Source organism: Equus przewalskii, chromosome 6 (assembly GCF_037783145.1).
Source record: "Equus przewalskii isolate Varuska chromosome 6, EquPr2, whole genome shotgun sequence".
NCBI lineage: Eukaryota > Metazoa > Chordata > Mammalia > Perissodactyla > Equidae > Equus > Equus przewalskii.
In genome coordinates, this window is record NC_091836.1 from 59102938 (window position 1) to 59127519 (window position 24582).

Genomic DNA, 24582 nt, shown 5'->3' on the forward strand with positions numbered 1-24582 from the left:
GCTACACTCGGGGGGTAGAATGCAATGATTGTTTTTAGTGCAACCACAACTTTTAGCTGGGTAGCAATACAGCCTGTTCTAATTAGGCCCTGATAATTGTCTTCTGAAAAACAGCTAGTTCAAGAAATGTGAGCGACATCCTGTTAAACGGAAGAATTGGCATAAACAATCTTGCCCACTATGGGGTGGCTGCAAAGCTGGCAGAGCCACATGCAGAGTCTTCTCCAAAAGCAGAGCAACAGTTTTCGGAAGAGAAACTATTTCTTTTCCTTTTTTTTTTTTTAAGATTTTATTTTTCCTTTTTCTCCCAAAGCCCCCCGGGCACATAGTTGTGTTATCTTTAGTTGTGGGTCCTTCTAGTTGTGGCATATGGGACGCCGCCTCAGCGTGGCCTGATGAGCGGTGCCATGTCCGCGCCCAGGATCCAAACGGGTGAAACCCTGGGCCGCCGAAGCAGAGTGCGCAAACTTAACCACTCGGCCACGGGGCTGGCCCCAAGAAACTATTTCAAAACTGAAAGCAGTTTGGGATACTGACTTACTGTAATACATAGTTTAATATGTATACCAATATAGTCAACAAATTATTTTACTGATCAAGGACTACTGTGCAAATGCTCCAAATCCAAAATATTCTAACTGCCTATGAAGTACTGTGAAAGCTCCTAAGGGTTGTATGTGGTGGGGAACACTGCCATCTGGAAACATTAATGATTAGGCATTAAAAACCCCCCAAAACCAAGATGAATCTCAAGAGAAAATACACACATACACACATAAGAATTTATATCTCCTGTATATCACATATTTAATATACACTCTTGAAACAAGTTCAGATGAAATAAAAATCAAAGTTCTCAAAAAGTGAAAGATTAACTTAATTGCTAAATAGTCCCTATTGCCCCAAACATCAGTATGTTTATTTCTATGCAAAAGTATGTCTTCAAACTGCTTAAATGATATGATACACAAACCAGTTGTCAAATAATAAAGCCAGTCATCTTGCAATTTTAAAAAATTAGATAAAAGGTATTTGACGCATTACACACATCTGCTCATCCACACACACACCAATGACAAAATCTGGCCTCTCCGAAAATAAGTACATGAAGACCATTAAGTGCCACCAGGAAGGAACACCATGTCAGCCCTCCCTACAATCCAGGTAGTTTCCTTTAATCCAATAGCAAATCTGGGCATATTTGAGAGGGGTGATTCTAACAGCCACGTTGAAATCCTGGGGAGAGCCATTCACGTCCACCCACTGGTGTCCTGAAAAGATGCCAATAATTTTTCGCTCCCACTTCTGCTGCTGTCTCTTCCACATCCTCACATAGACTCCTGACCCACTGGCCCCAGGCTGGGCATCGCACTGCTGGTAGAGCAGGTCATAGGTCTCATCTTTGACATCACAGAAGCGGTACACCAAATTGCCAGGTCGATCGTTATCATAACCAGAGAAGTGGATTCTGCCCCCTGGCAGCTGCTTGGATGGAGGGCTCACTCCAATCTTCATGAACTTTCTCTTGTGGGGTTTTTTGAGTTCCAGGAGGGCATAGTCATAATCCATGCCAATGTCATTGGCATTGCCCTTGATCCAACCCTTGGGCACATGGGTGCGTTTCACCCGGATCCACTGAAATTTCATCTTCTCGGGCACAGCTGAGCTTGAGTCATTGGCCCTTCGGCCACCATCTTTAAACTTGGGCTTCAGGAAGCCCACTCGAAGCTTCTGGGTTCCTTTCACATAGGTTTTCCCATCGTGTATGCAGTGCGCAGCTGTGAGGACATGCTTCTCTGCCACCAGGGTGCCGGTGCAGCCTGTAGATAACTTCACCGAGGTTGAGAAAGGGTAGTTGAGTAGGAAGTCCTTCCCAAAGATGCTGAATCTGCTGTCATAGCCGTAAATCTGCCGCTTCCTCCGAGACTTTCCAGAAGACTCACCCCTGCCACTGCTGAGGACATAAATGCCCACCTGTGTCTCTGTGCGGCTGCCATTGGCATAGAGCGTTTCATAAGACAGGTACTGCTTGACCTCTTCATAAGTGGGCAGCGGAGTCCCCTTATGACACTGGGGTCCACATGAGGAGGACACTTCCAGTTTGGCTTCAGCCTCAAAGTCTGGCTTGGCTAAGCTGAGGGTGGACTGGGGCAAGACGACAGGGAGGCGGTAAGTGGGCCAAGTGGGTTTCCAGTGGGCACCGTAGGGCCTCCCCTGCCCGACAGCACAGATGAGGAGGAGGAGGAGGAAAAGGAAGAGCCCTGGAATCCCGGCCATGCTGAGCACCACTCTGTAGGAACAAAGACAAGCAGGTCAGGAGGGCAAGGGGCTGAGCACTGGCTTACTGCAGAAGCAGCCCCGCAGCATGCCTGTCATTGTTGCTAAGTCTGTGAACCCTCCACAGGAATCAGGGTGTGGAGAGCAATCCCTAGATAACGGTCTCACTTACAACGAGAGGGCTTGACCTCAGAACATTCTTGTGGCTGGGTGCCCAAAATGAAACAGGGTGTTCATTCCCTTCTATGTTTAAGATGCCCCTGATGACGGCCCTCTTCAGGGCAGCGTGCATACGGTCATGAATCCCCAGATGAAGTGCTTGGCCAGCCCTGATTTCCGTATAATTTGGAGCCTTCTTTACACTTGATTCTAAACCTTTATCTTCTCCTTCCTCCCTGGTCCCCTGCCTTTCTTTCCTTCTTTCTTCTCATTCTCATTAGGGCATGCACTTGGAAAGTTTTCAGAGCAACTTGCTCATGTACAGGCTAAGTTTAAATTACACAGCTTACAGAGTGACCAGGGCATCAAGGAGAGATGGCTCCACAGTGTCAGACTTCCTGGGACTCCTATTGCTTCTAAACGGTGGGTGCATTCAGAAGAGGGTATGAGACTTTTTTTTTTTGGCTTTAAATTGAGAACAACCTTAACTATCATAAATTTAGTTCCAGAGTGGCCAGGCCTCTAACAAACAAAACATTCCCTCTTCCTCTGGATTTTTTGTACACTATCAGGATCTCTGCCAAAGATCCAAAGCTCTAATGTTGTCTCAGGTTGATCACATTGTGACTGTTACTGCTGGTTACTTTTTGAGGTCTTTATCTTTGTGTTCCCAGCTGGTCTAAATGCTCAAATTTGGGCCTATGCTAGCACTCAACAAAGATTCATTGAATTAACACTTGCATTAATGAAAGGGTGAATGAATAAAGAGCGTGGCTCAAAAAATACTTTTTGGAATGATGTGTACTGAGTGCTAATGAGGATGGTGTGGTGGCTCAGACAAAGCGCATGAAATCCGTTATGGGGAGTCAGAAGAACAGGGAGGCCTTCCAGGAGAGCCGATGCTTGAGATGGGTGTTGAAGTTGAACAGAAGTTAGACAACATAAGAGAGAGTGAAGGGAACACTTAGAGGGGCATGCAACAGTTTGAGTCATCTCAGGAATACGCTTAGCTCAGCAAGGGGGGAATAGAGGATGTGAGGAGCCAGATTCTGAAGAGTGGTGGATACTAAAGGAAGAAATTTGGATTTCATCCTGAAAGCTATGTTAAAGACCTGGATCAATCATCACGTGAGAAAACCAACAACAAAAAAGAAAATTGGAAGTACTTTCCTAAATGTTCAAGCATCAGTTGGCTCTGAGTGGCTCTGAATCTTCTGTTCAAGAGACGCTTACTTAGCAGGCAGGGTGATCCATCCACAATCAAGTATCCCAAAGGAAGGACGAAGAGGGGTCAGGTCTCTAGAGCCCAGTGGAACACAGCAGGAGGTGGAAGGAAACTATTTCACTCTTCTCACCCTCTTCCTCTTTGAGACCACAGACCTGCCGGCAACTTTGGGGTGCCCTTTGCTTTCTGTTACCTAAAACTGGAAAATCCCATTGATCTGATCTACTCCAGCTGAGTGAGCACGCCAGTCCATATTCCCAAGACCCACACACTATATTTTAAAATATGTACTTGATCCACCCACCTCTAGGATCTATTTGCTTGACTCTTTCTCTTTGATTTTATTTCTGTCAAGAACAGGGATGGGAAAGAAAGGAATGAGGTCCTGGAAAAGCCAATTCCTTGGGACTTTCTGATTCTTTAAAAGTGTTTCTCTCCATTTTTCAAATAGGAAGGATCCTTGAGACCTTTTGTGGGGAGGAAATACATCTAATTATTCCTCTAAATCCTTGACATCGTGAGGTGCATGAGTATATGCACACATGCGTGTTTGTATGTGCTTGTTGGGGGCATTGCCAGGACTAACGGTTCTAAGTGGACAAGGCAGAGGATTTATAATGCTAGTAGAGCCCTCCCCCCTAAATGGGGACTTTATGGGTGGGACAGGTGTGATGACAACCCTTTAGGAGACTTCAGGGGATGGCTCTGAATCTGACTATTCCCATCTCTGGCTGAGGCACCAGCCCTTGCACAGACCTAGGACTCGGACAGCCTTTTCTCTATGTAAGTTGCTGCATAGGTGGCTAAATGCCCCCTACACCAGAATCCCTGCCAAGTGTGAGGCGTACTAGGAGGAATCATGTATCTCCCATGGGGCTTGGAGCTCTGGACCCCTACATACCACCCCCTCCTCACTTTGACTAATGTGGAGAATATTAATGCCTGCTGACATAGATCAGCAGATGTGTTAAGCCAAGTTTTACTTCAGTGTATCTTAAGGAAGAAAACAGAATCCAGAGGTCCAAGCTGCCAAGTACTCTTGTTTTCAAAATACAATTCTTGGGGGAGAGAGAGGAGAAGATGAGATAGCATTATACTATGTATTATCATAAGTTGTTGATAATATTTTCAATGTGCATGAAGAACATGAGAGTTAAAGTATGCTCATATTATCATCTAGAGCATGCATCTTCAAATCCCAAATCTGAAATTTGTATGTTCATTGGATCCTGGCAGTACAGAGTTTGAATTATCTGTTGCACCAGAATTGCTCCAGTGGCATCCGTCTTTAGCTTTATCCATTTATCCAAACATTAAAACAGACCATTGGCAAAGGTGCCAGGAAAGAGAATGGCAGGAAAGAGTCTGAAACTACTTCAAATAGACTTCAAAAACTCTGTCTAGTAACCTTATCTTAATGAATTAACCCCCTCTCAGGCAAAATTAACTCTAATTTCACTTTTCTAAGTACTTTGCCTGTATAGTGAACCCCTGTTTAAAAAATACTTTCAAAGGCCCTGAAGCATGTCTTATGTCACAAGTACCACCAAGGCGTATCTTTTTTTTTAATGTCTGTCTTTCAAAAAGAAACAATGTTTTAGTAATCAGTTCCTGAGGGTTAGTGGGTATGGAGAAATGGGAAAAAGTCTTTTCTTGGGCGTGTGTGCTGGGCAGTCAGCCAGACTCTCTCACTAGCCACAGCTTCACTCCAGCCTCTCAACATAAAGGATCAAACTTGTTCTTCATCAAAATGACAGATGACTATGCCAAGGACCTTTAGGATCACTTACAAATCACCAAATGCTTAAGAGATGCTAAAAAGTCTACTGCATAATATTAGTAGAATATTAACATTCTTGATAGAATATTACCTAATGAATATTAAATGATATTACTAATTCAAAGTCCTTACAACTTACATTCCGGTCATTTAGCCAGTCAAGGAGAAGTCGGCCATCTATAAATAAAGGTCTGCTAAACCAGCAGGGCAGGGTGAAGCTTTAATTCCTTAGAAATAAACTTTTCTGATACCTCAAAACCACTAATGTCCATTAGTTTAAAACACTGCTTACAACGTCCCTGTATTATGACTTAAACTCTATTTATCAACACTTAGGATAAGACCTTGTTCTGACATTTTATATCTTGATTAAAGTTTCTGTGTAACTCTGAAATTTTACTTTAAAAAAACCTTTAATTCAGATTTAGAAACAAATGCAGACTTTTAAAAGCTAACACAGATCCAATTATTCCAAATTGATTAGGTTTTTAAATACCTGACCAGAAAGTGGGAAAGTTTTGTGTTCTCAGGTTTCCAAAGGGATTTAAACAGACATCTGTATTCAAGTTACAAGCTTCCTAAACTGTTCAGTCCTTTACCAAACCTGAGTTTAGCGTGGTTTAGAAATTGTTCTGAATAGTGAGCTGAACCAGATGACCTCTTTAACTAGACTTTTCAGCTCTGGTCTTTGCAGGTCCGAGATTCTCTAATTTTATAATTTTCCAGGGACACAAAAGTCCAGGTCAGGCACTATGTTGTTTACAAACAGCGTCTGCACCATCATTTACTGCTCAGGAGCCTTTACGCATGGAATTACGGAAGGGAGAGGCACAGGGGAAAAGGAAAGGAAAATTTATCCTGACGATCTCTTGCCTCTCTGGGACAAGATTTCCCTGATTGGTCTGCAAAGGAAAAAAGGCCTCCAGCAGAGGGCAGCTTCCAAGAAGAGACTGGAGGGATGGCTGGGTGTGAATGCTCTCAGAAAAGTGTGAATGCTCTCAGAAAAGGGTAAAGGGGAACCAACCCTCCTGCCCATGAGGGCCTTTCCTGAGGCATTCACGTCCTAACCTGACCCCTTCTCCATTAATAAACCACCAGTGACAACTGTGATGCTTTAAAATTAGGTTGGTGGCTTTACATTAATTTCTCAACTCACCTGATAATGGAATAATTCCCCAGGAAACAAATAATCACTGTTTCCATTTTTATAAACTCCAGGTAAGCTGGTGCTATGCCCATTTAAGTTTATTTAAATACAAACACTTTAGGATGCAAACAGATGGAATTAAAAGCATTCATAATCTCACTCCTGGAAAAGTAACAAAAGGATTACACAACTTCAATTTCTCTCTTGCCTTTACAAATGAATCACTTTATCCTTATAGAACTGTCTGGAACACTCACATCTTAAAAAGGAAATGAAGATTTCCAAATCTTATCTTCATTATATCTAAATCTGGACAAAGAAAATTCAGGTCCACAAGATTTCATTTCTAGGAATAAACCTTTGCTGGATAAGGATTCCTCATACATATAACTATATTTTAAAGTTCCCAAATAAGTATTTGCATGCATCACTTCACCTAAATGGCAAAGCAGGATGGAAAATCAAGGTAAGCAAATATTTTTTCACCACGCTTACTAATACGGAAACTGTATTCCTTTTCCAACTCTGCATATCTGACTCACAAGAGGGTTACACATTCCATGCTCCATCCCTCAGTATGAGCCATGGTCCCACTGTCCACTCTCTAAAAATGTTTGTACTTTATGAGGATGCTACCACTTCATAAGCCCACCAACAACCTTACAGTGAAGGGACTTTGCATGCTATCGGATGTGCAAACAATAATCATTTGCTTGGAGACTGGGCACTGAGACTGCTCCCTCCGAGTCTGCACCTTAGTCTTCAAAACTGCAACAACGCAGGTCTCCTCAAGAGGGCAACTGTCTGAGAAAATGACTTAAGTCCTATAGCAAACAAGTATTGGGAGGGAAAATCTAATTGTTAGGAAATACATTCTCTATTGTACAACGTATAAATTCCTGTGACCACTATAAACAGTAATGACAGGAAGAAACAGTGGGAAAGTTTGTGAAGATAAAAGTTTCGGACATCATTTGGAAGGATGACAAAGGGTTTTCCATGGAATTGTGGCCAGGGATATTGGACAGTGAAACCATGTTAATGCCTAAAGCAAATACCTAGAAGTGAACAAAGCTCTGTGAAAACTCTGCAGCCAGGCTTGCTCTCATTCTCCTAGTCACAGAACCTGTTAAAGCAAAACAGACCTAATCACATAATGATTTAAGAATTACAATCTTGTACAGGAAAAAAAAAAATGCAGGGCATTTATAAATCCAGCCACCCTAAACATAATCTTGTGGTCAAAGTGTAACTTCTTCTCTATCAGATTTTAGGCAAAATGAACTACCTTAGTGAGGCTGGGACAAACCTGGCAGCAGAACAAGAATACAGAGTATAAAACTTTCAATGGTGAGACCATGAGAAACGAATTCCCCAGAGTCAGTGGGAGTTATGCAGGAACAATGCCTAGTGGACTCAGTCCTAGGGGATCTACGAGAAGAGACGTGCGGGAGAACCTGAGACGATTCAGCACTGCAGACTGGGGCCAGCAGTGTTCTTAGACTCGCTAATGGGCACTTTGGCACTTACGCTACAGACAGAAAAATGCACCCCCATTCACCATCTACCTGAACAAGCTGTCGGTATTTAAAAAATGAGATCTATATTAGTTACCTTGGAAAAATGCTTCCTTTTGAGTTCTGGCACAGGAAAGGCATGAGAAGTTATCTCTAGACTTTAAGTGGGAAAAATATAAATGAAACAATCTATTCAAATATAGACGGTGTGCCTATGATCACAAACACTTTGACAAGTAAATAGAGTGGCTTTTGTGTCATTACTTTATTTCTTTCTCCCCAAGGCACCTCCAGTGCACTGAGACTTCTTGAGAGACACAGTTATAAGGCCTATTTTAAATGCTCTTAAGCACAAGATCCTGAAATAAGTGCAATAAATATCCTGTTATTAATTTGGCATTTGATTTTTGGCCACAGCTGATTTCAAACTGTAAATTCAACTCCTTCCCACATCACCACGTGAAGACGATTCTGGCATCGGCCTACCTGCCTCTGAGGAGCGCACACGGACCCTTATAGTTCAGTTCAGGAACTGAGAGAAGCCAGCCTCATCCCAACACTGATTCTGACCAACCAGGAGCTTTCCGCCAGCCAGGGCTGTTTCTGAAGTCTCCTGGGTGTCGCCCAAAGGGCAATAAAACAAACAGGATTTTTATCAGCTGCTTTCTCCTGAGGTGTTCGAAAGCAAACCAAATTTGTATTGGGGGTGGTGGTGGTTTTCCTTCATCTAAATAATTCTCCCTCTTCTCTTAAAACACTTTTTAAACTTTTTTTCTTTGCTTTTATTTAAAAGTTAACTTGTGGAGAATGTCCACAGGCTAAAGAAGAAACAGTTGCTTCCAACAACTGCTGATAGTTCACACAGTAGTTTCTAGGGTTAGCACCCTGCGGGAAGCACAAGGTCATCAACTAAGGCTCCAGAGAAAAAGATCTTATTCCCCAACCTGTGTTGGCTGCACTTTCCTGGCTTGCTAAGGTGTGTTCACAATCACGTGCCCCGGGTTAAATATTACTATTCAGACCTTGTTGGGATACACATATGCAAAACTCTAGGAAAATAAGGGGTGGTAGAATGTGTGTGTGGAGGGCGTGGGGGTATTGTCATCGCCCCAGCCGGAGGAGAGGCTGCCCGGAGCCGGCTCCTTCTCTACTCCCACCCAGCACCCAGCATCCAAGACAGCAGTTTCAAAGCCTGTTTTCCCCATCCGCTTCACGGAAGACACTGCGTGAAGACAGATGCCCTGCAGCCCCGGAGCCTTGGCGGAGCCCCGGCAGGCCCGCGGTCCCAGCCCTCCGGCTCCGAGGGCGGCCCCGGCGACGGCTCCGGTGCCCTCAGCAGCCCACAGCCCCCGCGCGGAGCGCCCCGGCCCTTTGTCTCGCTCCTCCCCGCTCCGCGCTCGCCGCGCCCGTCCTTACCCGCGCGAGCAGCCCGCCGGGGCCGCGGCTCGCTGCGCCGCTCAGACAGGTGTGGGCGCGGGGAGGGCGCGCGCGGCTCCCATGCCTGCCCCGCGGCGCCACCGAGTGCGAGCGGCGGGCGGGCGGCCGAGCAGCGCCGGCAGCGGGGCGGGCCCGCCCCCCGCGCCTCCCGCGGACCGCCCGCCCCGCCTCCGGCTCCGGGGAAGCCGCGCGGCCGCCGCCCGCCCCCCGCGCGCCCGCGGCCCGCGCCCCCTCCCCTCGCCGCGCGCCCCTGGCAGGAGCGGCCCGTGCGGCCCCGTGCAGGTGGGGCCCGGCGGCGCAGCGTCACTCGGCAGCCGGGGCCGCTCGGCGCCAGCCCGCTCCAGCTCCCGGGAGGGCCCTCCCCTGCCCGGGACCCACGCGCCGCCACCCTTCCCACGCCACGCACCCCCGGGCCCCGGCGCAGTCTCCTGAGGGAGCTCAGAGCCCTCGCGGCCGCAGTCCGCTGCCTACTGGCCAAGGCCGGGTGCCCCCAAGGCCGACCCCGCAACCTAGAACTGGGGACGCGGGCCACACCTCGTGCGCCGGGAGTCCCTCCGCAAATGTGAAGAGTTGCCAGAAAACCCCGTGCGCTCCCTACGCCACATGCACTTGGAGAGCTTTTAGGCTGTGACCCGGCTCCGTTCCGCTTCACCCGATCTTTCAGGGGCCTCCGCGGAATGGAAACCTGCACTGGGGTGGCAGGACCACGGAGGCTTCGCATCCCCGACGGCACCCACGGGCGCGTGCGGCCCGGAGCACGGCGGCGGCTTGGCAGCTTCTGAGTGGCAGGCGGGCGGCTGAGCCCACCGGCTCAGCTCTGTCTCAGGGCACCAGCTGGTGGAGCCACCTCCTCGCCCAGCCGGCCTGCTTTCCTAAGTCACTCCAAGGGGCCTTCCCCTCGCCGGGCCGGTGACTGTGCCTTTTAATAACCTCGGGCTACAGCCTTTCTATTCTCTCCCTAGTACATCGCTATTTTATATAGATGGCCGTTTATTGAGCGCCTTCTGTGAACCAGCTACATATAGACGGATGTGGTGAAGAAGGTGCAGATTACCACTATTTTACAGACGAGGAACCTGAGGTTTACAGAGGTTTAATGACTTTCCCCAAACCACACAGTTATTGAGTGGTAGGGCACGATTTTGCACTGAGGCCACATTTTTTTTTTCCTATCAAGCCCCTTAGCCTTCCTTTCTCCCATCAAAGCCTACTTTCAGAAAGCGGGGAGCTAACATACTATTTCGCATCGAGGTGTAAATGACTACCTAACGTGTGTATGTTTGCAATGGATTTTAAATGGGGAAGCCGGAACACCTGCCATTGTGTGGTGTTTCTCAAATGTGAGGGAAACCGATATTCTCTACCATGTTAAGGGCAACATTTTCTTAGACTTCCCCAGTTTTGACTTAAATTATTTTCTTTTAAAATGTTGCCTTACTGTATGTAAACATAGAACCAGATATAAACTGATGTTATAGCTTTGGAACAACTCTGGAATAAAACCAAAACAAATTCATAAATTAAATATAAAAATCTCCTCCCAGAACTATAAAATTCAAGTTAGTAACGCTGACTCAACTGCTACCGCGCTCATGGGATGTGAGGTGCCCTGTACTGACTCACGTTTCTCACCTCTTTTCTCCGTTCCAGCTACCACACCCCTGGCTCACACCTTATGTCATTGCAAATATTTAGCTTTCCCTTGACTCTGATACATCGTTTAGAGAATAACTTTGTGCTTTTGCTTTCTTAGTAGCATAAATAGTGAAGTGGTGACTCTTGGTGCCAACACATAGCACACAGGCACTGAAATCACAAGGCGGTACTAGGTATCAGATAGTTATCCTAATGATATTCACTTTTTAATCACAAATATGAAAAAAATTTAAATTATGGCTCTCCAAGGGTCTGTAGCTCCCCGTGGGAGAACCACGATTAAAAGTCAAATATCTTACTTTAATAGAGGAGCTGGGCGTGGAACTGGAAGGAGGGGAAGAAGAGAGAGGCTTCTCAACCAGCCTCGAGTTTTATTAGTTTTATTCCCGTTCAACAAATACTGAGCACCGATTACATGCGCAGCATTGTGCTAGGCGCCAAATTAAAGAGGTGGCCACAGGAAGACAGTACGGCAGCATGATTCACAGTGCACTAGTGCCGCTCGACCATGTGAGTACCCTTCCAGGCTCTGCCACTGACTAGCTGAGTAGCTTTTGGCTTGACCTTTCGGTGCCTCAGTTTCCTCCTCTGTGAAATGGGGACTACCTCATAGGGTTGTTTTAGAATTGAATGAATTAATACACATAAAGTGTTTAGCACACTGCCCGATACACAGTAAGCCCTTAATAAATATTAGCTATGGTTATATCTGTTATGCAAAAAGAAGGTGCCTTAGCTTTGCTTTGGGGTATGGTCTTTCAGCACCGCCTCAACCTACTTTGATGTTCATTGCTCATTTTTCCTGGCAGTTTAAAAAATTACATTGTAACCAATTTGGGGCGATAGAATCAATGAGAACAAAGCAATGATTTCCATCACTCAGAAAGGGAAACCGAGGCACAGAAGGACCCAAGAGCAGGTCCCCTCCCCTATTGCCACTCCCACAGCCAGTGTCAGGCCTATTGCCCAGTAACCCAAAGGAGCTGTAACTGCAGGGGACCCACGAGAGCTCAGGGCTTGAACAAGTACCACTTGATGTCAACAGCAAAATGAGAAGATACTCCCTGGCTCTTAGGTTGTCATTGTCACTGCCATGAGGACAACGACAGATCTGTAGAGTACTTTGATCTCCAAGAAAAATGCCCTGTGTAAATAGCAGGTGTCCTCATGCTGAGCCTAGATAGATATTTGCTTTTCTTCTTCTACTTGTTCCACTCCCCTCCCTGAAAAAAAAAAAAACAACCCACAAACAAAAAACCCCAAACCCTCACTTCTTTGTAAGAACTCAGTTCAACTCTGTAATCATAATTCTCAAATACTTTTCAGGGGCATAGCAATTGAGTCTTTAAAAATGCATTCTGTTGATTTTGTACCCTGCAACTTTGCTGTAGTTGTTGATTATTCCTAATAGTTTTCTGGTGGATTCTTTAGGGTCTTCTATACATAGAATCTTGTCATCTGCAAACAGCAAGAATTTTACTTCTTCCTTTCCAATTCCAATCCCTTTTATTTCTTTTTCTTGCCTAATTGCTCTGGCCAAAACCTCCAGTACTATGTTGAATAAGAGAGGTGAGAGCAGGTATCCTTGTCTTGTTCCTGTTCTCAGAGGGATGGCTTTCAGTTTTTCACTGTCAAGTAAGATGTTGGCTGTGGGCTTGTCATATATGGCCTTTATTATAGTGAGGTACTTTCCTTCTATATCAATTTTATTGAGATTTTTTAAAATCATAAATGGATGTTGGATCTTGTCAAATGCTTTCTCTGCATCTATTGAGATGATCGTGTGATTCTTATTCCTCATTTTGTTAATGTGATATATCAAATGAATTGATTTGTGGATGCTGAACCATCCCCCTGCATCCCTGGTATAAATCCCACTTGATCATGGTGTATGGTCCTTTTAATATATTGCTGTATTCAATTTCTAATATTTTATTGAGGCTTTTTGCATTTATGTTCATCAGCTATATTGGCTGATGAACTATATTGGCTGAAGAAAAAGTAATGTTCTTTTCTTGTGTTGTCCTTGTCTGGTTTTGGTATCAGGGTAATGATGGCCTTTGGTATCAGGTAATGATAGAATGAGTTAGGAAGCATCCCGCCTTCTTCAGTTTTTCAGATTAGTTTGAGAAGAATAGGTATTAATCTTCTCTGTATGTTTGGTAGAATTCTCCAGAGAAGCCATCTAGTCCTGGATTTTTATTCTTTGGGAGGTTTTCGATTACTGTTTCAATCTCTTTACTGTGATTGGTCTACTCACATTCTCTATTTCTTCTTGTTTCTCTTTTTTTTTGAAGGAAATTAGCCCTGAGCTAACTGCTGCCAATCCTCCTCTGTCCACTGAGGAAGACTGGCCCTGAGCTAACATCCATGCCTATCTTCCTCTACTTTATATGTGGGATGCCTACCACAGCATGGCATGCCAAGTGGTGCCATGTCTGCACCCAGGATCCAAACTGGTGAACTCTGGGCCGCCAAAGAGGAACGTGTGCACTTAACCGCTACTCTACCAGGCTGGCACCTATTTCTTCTTGATTTAGTTTTGGGAGGTTGTATGATTCTAAGGATTTATCCATTTCTTCTAGGTTATCCAATTTGTGGGCATATAGTTTTTCATAGCATTCTCTTATAATCCTTTGTATTTCTGTGGTATCCATTATAATTTCTCCTCTTTCATTTTTAATTTTATTTTTTTGTGCCTTCTCTCTTTTTTTCTTAGTGATTCTGGCTAAGGGTTTGTCAATTTTGCTTCTCTTCTCAAAGAACCAGCTCTTAGTTTCATTGATCCTTTCTACTGTCTTTTTAAGTCTCTATTTCATTTATTTATTTCTGCTCTAATTATTATTTTCCTTCAGCTGCTGACTTTAGGCTTTGTTTGTTCTTCTTTTTCTAGTTCTGTTAGGTGTAGTTTAAGATTACTTATTTGAGATTTTTCTTGTTTGTTGAGGGATGCCTGTATTGCTATAAATTTCACTCTTGGTACTGCTTTTGCTGCATCCCATAAGAGTTGGTATATTATGTTTTCATTTCCACTTGTGTCCAGGTGTTTTTTGATTTCTCCTTTGATTTCTTCATTGATTCAATGGTTGTTCAGTAGCATGTTGCTTAGTCCCAACATATTTGCGACTTTCCCAGCTTTTTTCTTGTGGTTGATTTCTAGTTTCACAGCATTGTGATCAGAAAAGATGTGTGATATGATTTCAATCTTCTTAAGTTTATTGAGGTGTGCCTTGTCCCAAAATATTGTCTATCTTTGAGAATGTTCTATGTGCTTTGAGAAGGATGTGTAACCTGCTGATTTTGGATGGGATGTTGTATATATCAACTTAAAAAGTCAGTTGCATTTCTATACACTAATAACGAACTAGCAAAAAGAGAAGTCAAGAATAGGATCCCATTTACAATTGTGACAAAAAGAATAAAATTTCTAGGAATAAATTTAAGCAAGGAAATGAAAGACCTACACACTGAAAACTATAAGACATTACTAAAAGAAATGGAAAAAGGCATAAAGAAATGGAAAGATATTCCATGCTAATGGATTGGAAGAACAAGCATAGTTAAAATGTCCTTATTACCTAAAGCAATCTTCAGATTCAATACAATCCCAATCAGAATCCCAATAGGATTCTTCACAGAAATAGAGCAAAGAATCCTAAAATTTATATGGAACAACAAAAGGCCCCAAATAGTCAAAGCAATCCTGAGAAAAAAGAGCAAAGCTGGAGGCATCACAGGCTCTGACTTTAAAATATACAACAAAGCTATACTAATAAAAAAATCATGGTTCTGGCAGAAAAACAGACACACAGATCAATGGAACAGAAGTGAAAACCCAGAAATAAAACCATACATCTATGGCCAGCTAATCTTCAACAAAGGAGCCAAGAACATACAATGGAGAAAGGAATGTCTGTTCAATGAATGGTGTTGGGAAAACTGGACAGTCACATGCAAAAGAATGATAGTACACCATCATCTTACACCATATACAAAAATTAACTCAAAATGGATTAAAGACTTAAATATAAGACCTGAAACCATAAAACTCCTGGAAGAAAATATAGGCAGTACACTCTTTGACATGGGTCTTAGCAGAATCTTTTAAAATACCATGTCTACTCAGGCAAGGGAAACAAAAGAAAAAATAAACAGGACTACATCAGACTAAAAAGCTTCCGCAAAGCAAAGGAAACCATTAACACAACAAAAAGACGACCCACAAACTGGGAGAAAATATTTGCAAATCATATATCTGACAAGGGGTTAATTTTCAAAATAAAAAAGAACTCATCAACTCAACAACAAAAAAACCAAACAACCTGATCAAAAAAGGCGCAAAGGATATCAACAGACATCTTTCCAAAGAAGATAAACAGATAGCCAACAGGCACATGAAAAGATGTTCAACATCGCTCATTATTAGGGAAATGCAAATCGAAACTATAATGAGATTTCACCTTACACCTGTCAGAATGACTATAATTAACAAGACAAGAAATAAAAAATGTTGGTGAGGATGTGGAGAAAAGGGAACCCTCATACACAGCTGATGGGAATGCAAACTGGTGCAGCCACTATGCAAAACATCATGGAGATTTCTGAAAAAATTAAAAATAGAACTACCATATGATCCAGCTATCCTACTCTGGGGTATTTATCCAAAGAACTTGAAATCAACAATTCAAAGAGACTTATGTGCCGCTATGCTCACTGCAGCATTATTCACAATAGCCAGGATGTGGAAGCACCCCAAGTGCGCATCAACTGATGAGTGGATAAAGAAGCTGTGGTATATATATATACAATGGAATACTACTCAGCCATATAAAAGACAAAATCGTCCCATTTGCAACAACATGGATGGACCTCAAGGGTATTATGTTAAGTAAAATAAGCTAGACAGAGAAAGACAAGCACTCTATGATTTCACTCATAGGTGGAAGATAAACAAACACATGGATGTAGAGAACAGATTAGCAGTTACCAGAGGAGAAGGGGCTGAGGCGAGGGCAAAAGGGGTAAAGGGGCACATACGTTTGGAGATGGATGAAAACTAGACTATAGGTGGTAAGCAAGATGCAGTCTATACAGAAACTGATATATAATAATGTACACCTGAAATTACACAATGTTATAAACGAATATGAACTAAATAAAATAATTCTACAAAATGCATTCAGGGCAAGGCCCCTATGTCTACTGAGTGTCGTTCTGTATAAGGTGACTGTACAGCGACTGTGGGAGAGAGAGAGCAGATGTCCTTCTCCTCAAGGAATTTATGCTATGGATGTAAACAAAACAAAATCAAATACAGGAGACAGTGAGATACAGGCTGGATCAGGGTACAGCCAGAAAGCATGGAAGAGAGAATCATTAATTCCCACTCTCACAGGTGCTGAAGGCTTCCATGAGATGGCAGAATTTGAGCTGAAGCTCAAAGGATGAAGATCTGAGCAAGGTTTTAACATACATTATCTCAGTGTGTTTCTCTACTGTATAAACAAGAAAATCAATGGGTGAATGGAGGGGGCAGAACTAGGACTGGATTGTAATAGTTATAGCTATGTTTATTGAGTGCATACTCTGTGCCAGGTAGTGTGGAATAGACTTTATTGCATGTAATTGTAGGGGAGAAAGACATTTCCTCTACCCTGTCTGGGTTCGTCTGGTTGGAGAATGAATAAAATTCACATGAGACAGAATAGCAGGAGAAAATCAAACAAAGCTTTATAACATGTATACATGGGAGAGGTCAGGCAAGCTGAGCAACTTGCCAAAATGGCTGAAGCACCCACTTAAATATCATATCTAGCAAAAGACAAAGGAGGATTTTGGGGGTGGGAGGAGTCAGTTACAGGAGGTTACCAGAAACAGGAATAAGATTGGTATGCAGATTTAAGTCCTTGCCTTTGGCATTGATTAAGAGTTTCTAGAGATAAGGTCATCACATTTCTTCTTCCTGGTGCAGAGAGGGAGGCACCTTTACAGGTAGAGATTTCCTTTACAATGTAAATGTCTCTTAACAAAAGGCAAACAAGTTCCACTCCTCAGAGCCTCCTTCCCTGTCCCAAATAATCCTCATGCCAAAGAGACATATCTTGGCATGACCAAGAGCAGTCCCCACATAATCTTCAAGACAAACAGAAAAATAGGGACTATGATTCTCCCCATTTTGCAGATGAGGAGACTGAGGTCCCAAGTGGTTAAACAGGACACCCAGTGCTATACTAGTAAGTGAGACAACTGGGACTTCTTCCCTATCTGTCCCATTCTTTCACCAGGCTCATTGTGTTGTATTGCTTCCCACACCTGACTCCCCAGTCCTGCCTTTTCTTGAGCTTATGACAAGGACATTGAATCAGTTGCCAATGTCGCTCCAGCCCTAAACCTCCTTTAATTCTATCTTGCTTTTGTTCCAGTTGTGCAGTCACTTCATAATGGTCTGTTAAATGGCCTCAGAGCAGCAGAGCAGATGGGGCTGAAAGATAATTGGAAACTTAAGGTGGCAGAGAGATGAGAGACCCAATACCAACTCTAAACTGCAAAACTCATTCTTAGTGCTTCGTTTTCATGAGGCCAAGATTTGAATGAGGCTTCAACAATTTAAGTCAGTTTGAAAGTTATCATTGAGGATTACTTCTAAGGGGACAAATTTACATATTTAAAAATCATTTCTACATGGTTTCTTATTTCTGTTGTGATAATATTGATCTAGTAGTTTACTCAATACGTGGGGGTTTTCTGCTCCTGTAGTGAGTGAAAAGAGAATTGAAATGAGAGACAACACAGGGGATTGTGGGTGGGGGGAGGGTGTTCTAAACCTGGCTGTGACCTTGGGTAAATCACCTCACTTACTGGCCTTGATTTCTTATCTATAAAAAGAGAGCTTAGATGACTTACTCTTACAGCTTTGAGTCTATGACATTGTAATTCTTTTTTCTTTTTGCTAAGGAAGATTCTCCCTGAGCTAATATCCGCTGCCAATCCTCCTCCTTTTTTGCTTGAAGAAGATTAGCCCTGAGCTACCATCTGCACCCAGCCTCCTCTATTTTTTTTTTTTTTTTTGAGGATGACTGGCCCTGAGCTAACATCCGTGCCTACCTTCCTCTATTTTATATGTGGGATACCTGCCGCAGCGTGGCTTGATGAGCGGTGTGCAGGTCTGTACCTGGGATCCAAAGCGGTGAACTCTAGGCTGCTAAAGTGGAATGCGCGAACTTAGCTGCTGCAGTTACTGAGATGACCCCCCTCCTCTATTTTTTTATATGTGGGGCACCTCCACAGTATGGCTGGTGAATGGAGTAGGTCTGTACCCAGGATCCAAACTCGCAACCTAGCCCTCCGCAGCAGAGTGAACAGAACTTTAACCACTCTGCCACAGGTCAGGCCAAGACATTTTAATTCTCACAGGAGGACAATGCACATGTTTTTATCACAGGGCACCCCTATCATGGGGTCCTGGGTATTGAAGAAGATGGAATTCCAAACAGACTGACTTCAACTCAATTTGGTAGCTTGATGACCATGAGTGCGTTATGTGACTTTCTTCACCTCACTTTTCTCATCTGTACAATGGGGCTAATTCAGGGCTGTATACAGTACAAAGCACATGGCACAGGGCTCAGCACATAACAAATTCTAAATTGGCATTACCTATTGTTAATATTATTATTATCACTACTACTGTGAATACTCAATAAATACTAAAAAATTATTGAATGAATGAATGAACAAGTGAATGAATCAAATTGTTATATTATCAATGCTAAAAAGTTTAATCCCAGCTTTCTAAGAAGAAATTTGTCTCAGGACTCTTGTTCAACCCCCAAATCTTCTTGTCATAGGTCTGGTCTGTAAACAACAGAGAGTTTCTTAGTATTGAATTTAGGAAAAATTACAGATTCAAATGGGAGCCAGGACTGTATTTTTTTTGTCTTCCTCTTGCCTCTCTTATGGCACTATCAGTTCATTCATTCATTCAACAAACCTCTGTTGAATCACTAATACTGCAGGTCTATACATTTGTCAGTGTTTTAAGGGAAAAGCCAAATTTTTTCCCTTATGATGGTGGATTTAAAATCTTACATGGTAAAAACAAAACCACAACAAACTCCCATAATTTAAAAAAAAAGAGCTAACAAAAAGAACCACTGAAAAAGACTTTACAACACTCTATAACAAAACAGATTTATTTGTATTGGACTGAAAACTTTTTACAAATTCCTGTTTTTGTTAAGTATAGATTACTCATTTTAAATGTTTGGAAATATAAGTAGTTGGCACACTCTGAATATAAACATGTAAGGTTATAATAGATAAAAGCTTAAAATATAAAGTAGTTGTAGGGTTAAATTGTCACGTTGGTACTCACGGTACCCTAAAAAAAAAGCTGCACAGCAAGGAAAAACCTTATTCTAATCCCACTTAAAAGAATACAACCATTGAAAATTATCAGGAAGAAAAACAGGCTTTGGTACTAGCAATTTCCTGTATACTGTGGGCACTATTCTAAACTGAAAATTAGAAACATTTTAAATAACTGCATGTTTCTTATTTTCTCTGGTCAAATTCAGAAGGTCCCCAGAGGCCAGCACTGGGCTTCTCTGATGTACTGTAACTTGCATGGACCCCATGATCAAGAACAAAAGAGAAAATTAAGAATTTTTTCTTCCTTTAACTCAAGGAGAGGCAGCAAAGCAACTGGCCTTGAAATAGACTTTAATAATCTTTTGATATTCTCTTTACATTTATGTTATAAAATTTTCTCCAAAGTCCCTATAACTTTAAGGAGCATTTTTGGGAAATTCTTTTGTTTTTAATTTATGTTTATATTTATCCACAAATATTGGATTCTATCTTTTCTGTCTTATAAGGAATAAGCTTTTATGTGGTTAAATGTGGGGTCTGGATATTCAAATTCAGTGTCTTTCATGAGGTTTCTCCTTTTTCCTCTGGCAAATTCTACTCATCCTTCAAGCTCTAATATCAGCTCTCCTCTGAAGGCTTCCAAACCCTTCATTGCTGGATATGCAAGTTCATTCTCTGTGTTTTCAGAGAATTGTATTGAAATTATATCTTACATTGTAATTATATATTTACATGTTCAACCTCAAATGGTCCAAAGCTCCTTATTTATGAGCAGGAACTCTGTCTTGTTTTTCTTTCTAGTTTTTGTGGTTTTCCTCTGTAGTCTAGCAGAGAGCCTGGCTCATAGTAAAGGTTCAATTAACATTTATTTAATAAATGATTAAATAAATTAATAAGTAAAATTCTAATTAGGTTAAAATATCAGGTCTGAAATAATTTGGTTTGCCAGCCACTAAAAGCAGGGCACATTGTATGTGAAATTTTACCACTGGGGCTCCAATATTTTCCAGGATATGAATCTGAGTTTCTGTTTGATGCCCATTCACCATTCTTTCCTTGTGGGTGATGAGAACATAGCAAATTCAATTTCCACTTGGCCTTGCTAATTACATTGCAGTACTCATGCTATGGCTGCATGACGGCATTCAAGGTGTCATTTGTTCATGACTTGTGACATTCCCACTGTAGAGGAGGAAGAAGTTTCCTCTACCTAAATGTGGGTTCATCTGGCCAGAGAACGAATTAAATTCACATGAGACAGAATAGCAAGAGAAAATTAAACAAAGCTTTATGAGGACCATGGCTCGGGGCCTTTCTTCCCAAAGGAAGAAAGGGCACCAAAGAAGTGGGGTGCACAGAGTGGTTATATACTCCCAAACAGGCTGTTTCACATATGATTGAAATGTCCCTCCCACAATAGTCACAAGATTGCCCTGTTGGCACAGTGCTTGATGGACACAGCAGATAGTGGGTCTGCTATCTTGGTGGGCGTAGCAGGAGGCAAGTCTATTGTCTCAAGCTGGGTGGTCACAGGTGAGCGCAGCAATCAGTTCCTAGCCTAAGGAAAGATGCTTAACCCTTAAAGAAATGCCAACCTTGGGAGGGGGAGTAAGCAAAATGCAGATTTAAGTCCTTGCCTTTGGCATTGATTAAGAGTTTCTAGAGAGAAGGTCATCTCCTTTCTTCTTCCTGGTATGAGAGGGAGCCACCTTTATAGATGGAGATTTCCTTTACAATGTAAATGTCTCCTAACAAAGGGCAAGCAAGTTCCACCCCTCAGAGCCTCCTTCCCTGTCTGCAAAGCAACCAGCCCCAAACAATCCTCATGCCAAAGAGACATATCTTGGGGTGGCCAATTCCAGTCCCCACACCACTAATTTCCTACAGAACCCTTTGGAATATGCTCTGAATTCTGGCTGCCACAGTGTGCTCTATTTTTTTTTTTGAGGAAGATTAGCCCTTAGCCAGCTGCTGCCAATTCTCCTCTTTTTGCTGAGGAAGACTGGCCCTGAGCTAACATCCATGCCCATCTTCCTCTACTTTATATGTGGGATGCCTGCCACAGAATGGTATGCCAAGTGGTGCCATGTCTGCACCCGGGATCTGAACCAGTGAACCCTGGGCAGCCAAAGCGGAATGTGTGAACTTAACCACTGCACTACCGGGCAGGCTCCTGCCACAGTGTGCTCTTGATGTGGGCTCCGCGAGCCAAGGAGTCAAAAGATTTCTTGGATTCTCAAGGTCTGGTAGTAGTGCTCCTTTATTCAGAGAATAGCATGGGGACAAGACCCATGGGCAGTGAAGAGCTGCAGGCATGGGTTGAGGGTAGGGCTAAATTTATAAGGCATGGGTATGTGAGTTCTCTCTTTATAAGACAAAGGAAAGATTATGTTAAAAATGTCATTAAAATGTTATCAGTGTAGGTGGGGTCTGGCTGTTGGGTGGTCCTATAACTTTTGATAAGAATCAGATCTGATCAGGTCATGACGTCCTATACTTCCCATAGGATGATACAGGTGGGTATGTAGGGCAGGATGCCTTGAGCTTCTCTCCCTGGGGCAACCTTGATCATGCTGAATTAATATGCCACGGACTTCCACAGGACTGTAGAATCCTATTGGACAACTTGTGTTTCCCATACTTTATTTGCATCTACACTTCTGGAAGATGTTAATAGATTGTCCATGAAAAAAGTAACCAAATATGCATATTAGCATTCCTGCTCTGAGAAGTCCTGAGTAAAGAAACCTCGTTAAGCTCATTTATCTCAAAGTTACCCACTCTTATTTGACAGTGGAATCTTTTTTTCAATATGGTAGTAACATTTCACAGAACAGGAGACAAACCCCATCCATGAGCTCACTCCACCTCTGGGACTGAACCCCTTCTGTTCCTGGCATGTGGTGTGCTTTTTTGCCTCAATGCCTTTGTAGGTATTTGAAACTCTTTCCTTCCTAGCCACCTGTCTCAATTCTACTTGTTTTTTTAATGGCCTAACACAATGTCACATCTTCTACAAAGTACTTTTGTTGGCCTTCAATTTCCCATAACACTCTCTACAACTTGCTGATGGCTCTTCTAATGTCATTTCTTTTGCTATCAGTGCACCTTTCCTCTCTCCTATTACCAAATACTGTGGGGTTGAACCTCTGGTCTGCACCTCTTTTGCTGGGTGTACCAGTCAGTGACTTGTCAGCAGCACAATTTGCTCTAGATTCGTTCAAATGAAGAGACTTTAATGAAGTGGCTACTTATGGAAGTGAAGACAGGCTTGAGGGGACAAACAGAGAGAATCACCCAGGATCTAGCAACAGGGGGAAGCCCCCATTCCTGTTAGGGTGGGAGGTAGAAGGGAAGAAACGTTGTAGTGGAGCCCAGGGAGCGTGAGCACCAGGGAGGGGGCCTATGGGAGGAGATAAGCAGTCCGTGGAGGAATTCTTGGGAGGAATCTGGTGCTCAAGAAGGGAGGGAGCCGGAAAGACTTCTTCTCCTCCCACCCTCTGATCTCTCAGGCCTGCCAAAGTCAGCTCACAAGGGGGCCGGGTTGTGCAGGCTGTAAGGCTCAGTCAGCCTCTGGGCACAGGGCAGGGCGGGGAAGGGTGGAGGCCGCTGGGAGGGAGGCGGACAGAAGAGACAACACCCTGGGAAAGCCTGCTTCCTCATTTGCAAAATAGGATAGTGACAATACCCTCCTTACAGGGTTACAGAGAGGATTAAATTAGGAAATGCATCAAAATGTCCCTATGTTGTATGGGCCTAATTCTCTAATTATGTTAGCTACTCATTATCAGATTATTATTATTAGTTTTATTTTTAGGATAACAACTCTATGGTTAGCTGCTAGTATGAGAGCTAATTGAGGAAGGTATCATGTGTTGGTTATTTGTAGCCGTTACACATCTCATAGGCGAGGGAGAGCCCTTTGGAACAGAGGTAAGAGGGAAGCTAGTTTGGCTGTTTTGATTGACATCATCAGCCAATCTGACCTTGAAAAAAGACAACAAAGAGGTAAATCGGAGGCTTATTTTCAGCTTTCAGCAGATTGCCCAGGCATTTCTTAGACACTCTCTGAGGCCTCTAGGGTCTCCTTCAACTCAGTAGAGGTGAGAGGTAGTGAAAAACAAGCCAGCTTGCCAGGATGAGCACCCCATAGCTGTCCCTGGAAAGGGCAGCGATTTCTCACACTTTGAAAGTGAGGTAAGGACAGGCACTTCCAGAGTAAAGCAGGAGGTTTCTGTCTATAAAAGGAATATGCTTCCTGCTCTTTCAGACCAGTATCCCGTTTTATTTCAACACAGGATCACTGCCGCTGCAGCCCTTGGTACACAGATTAGGAAAACCACAAGAATAAGCATTCATGTTCCGTTCACTTCAAAGGCTGCAGAACGCTGTGGAGGGCTAGCTCTCTGCCTGATAAGAGGGAGGGAGGCGGATTGGAGAGAAGCCCTTTCATAGGAGCTGAGGGGTGAGGTGGGACTTACTCACATGAAGGCAAGTAGATGTCAGAGCTGGTGGCTGCACAGGTGCCCTCCGCTGCAGCTTCTGCTCTTGGAGGAAGGGCGAGTTTGGATGGTGACAGTTCTGGGGAGGCTGTCACCCTGACAGAAGCAATGAAGGTCACGCTGGGAGGAGATTCCAGTACTGACACCAGCAGCTGCAGGTAGAGACTTCCTTCAAGGAGGAGTGACTTTTTATCTGGGTTTCCGGCAGACTGAAATTAGTGAGAACACTTAGCCTCTAGATCCTGTGTGACTTATAAGGAGTTGTTCATAATAGCATTCCTGTCGCTGGAAAATCAAGACATAAGCCAAAACTTAATAAATGACTCTGAAGTTGCTATGCCCACAAGCCTCACACTCTCCTAGGGTCCAGAGCTTGGGGCCTCTGGTTTTTCCCGGAGCACACAGGGTTTTGTCTCTTTCCTCAAGGCTGGCTGAGGCCCTGTTTGGACAACTGTGTACAGCCAGAGTGAGGGCATACTCTCCAGATAAGCAGTGGGTCCGCTCCATCAAAC

The 24582-nt window shown here is 43.3% G+C and overlaps 1 protein-coding gene across 12 annotated transcripts; it reads right to left on the minus strand.

The window, feature by feature from the left end:
• Window positions 1-782: 782 nt before the first annotated feature.
• PRSS23 (serine protease 23) lies at window positions 783-24582 on the minus strand. Of its 12 annotated transcripts, none has more exons than XM_070623951.1 (5): window positions 10077-10289; window positions 8592-8718; window positions 8203-8263; window positions 7647-7714; window positions 783-2290 (listed from the first exon to the last, which is right to left on the minus strand). In XM_070623951.1, exon 5 carries the CDS (start codon window positions 2275-2277, stop codon window positions 1144-1146), a length of 1134 nt encoding a protein of 377 aa, XP_070480052.1. In that variant the 5' UTR covers window positions 2278-2290; window positions 7647-7714; window positions 8203-8263; window positions 8592-8718; window positions 10077-10289; the 3' UTR covers window positions 783-1143. The 12 variants fall into 12 exon arrangements, with proteins under 12 accessions (XP_070480052.1, XP_070480049.1, XP_070480053.1 ...); XM_070623948.1 differs by lacking the exon at window positions 10077-10289 and adding an exon at window positions 9522-9641; XM_070623952.1 differs by lacking the exon at window positions 8203-8263 and having other exon boundaries at window positions 10077-10221.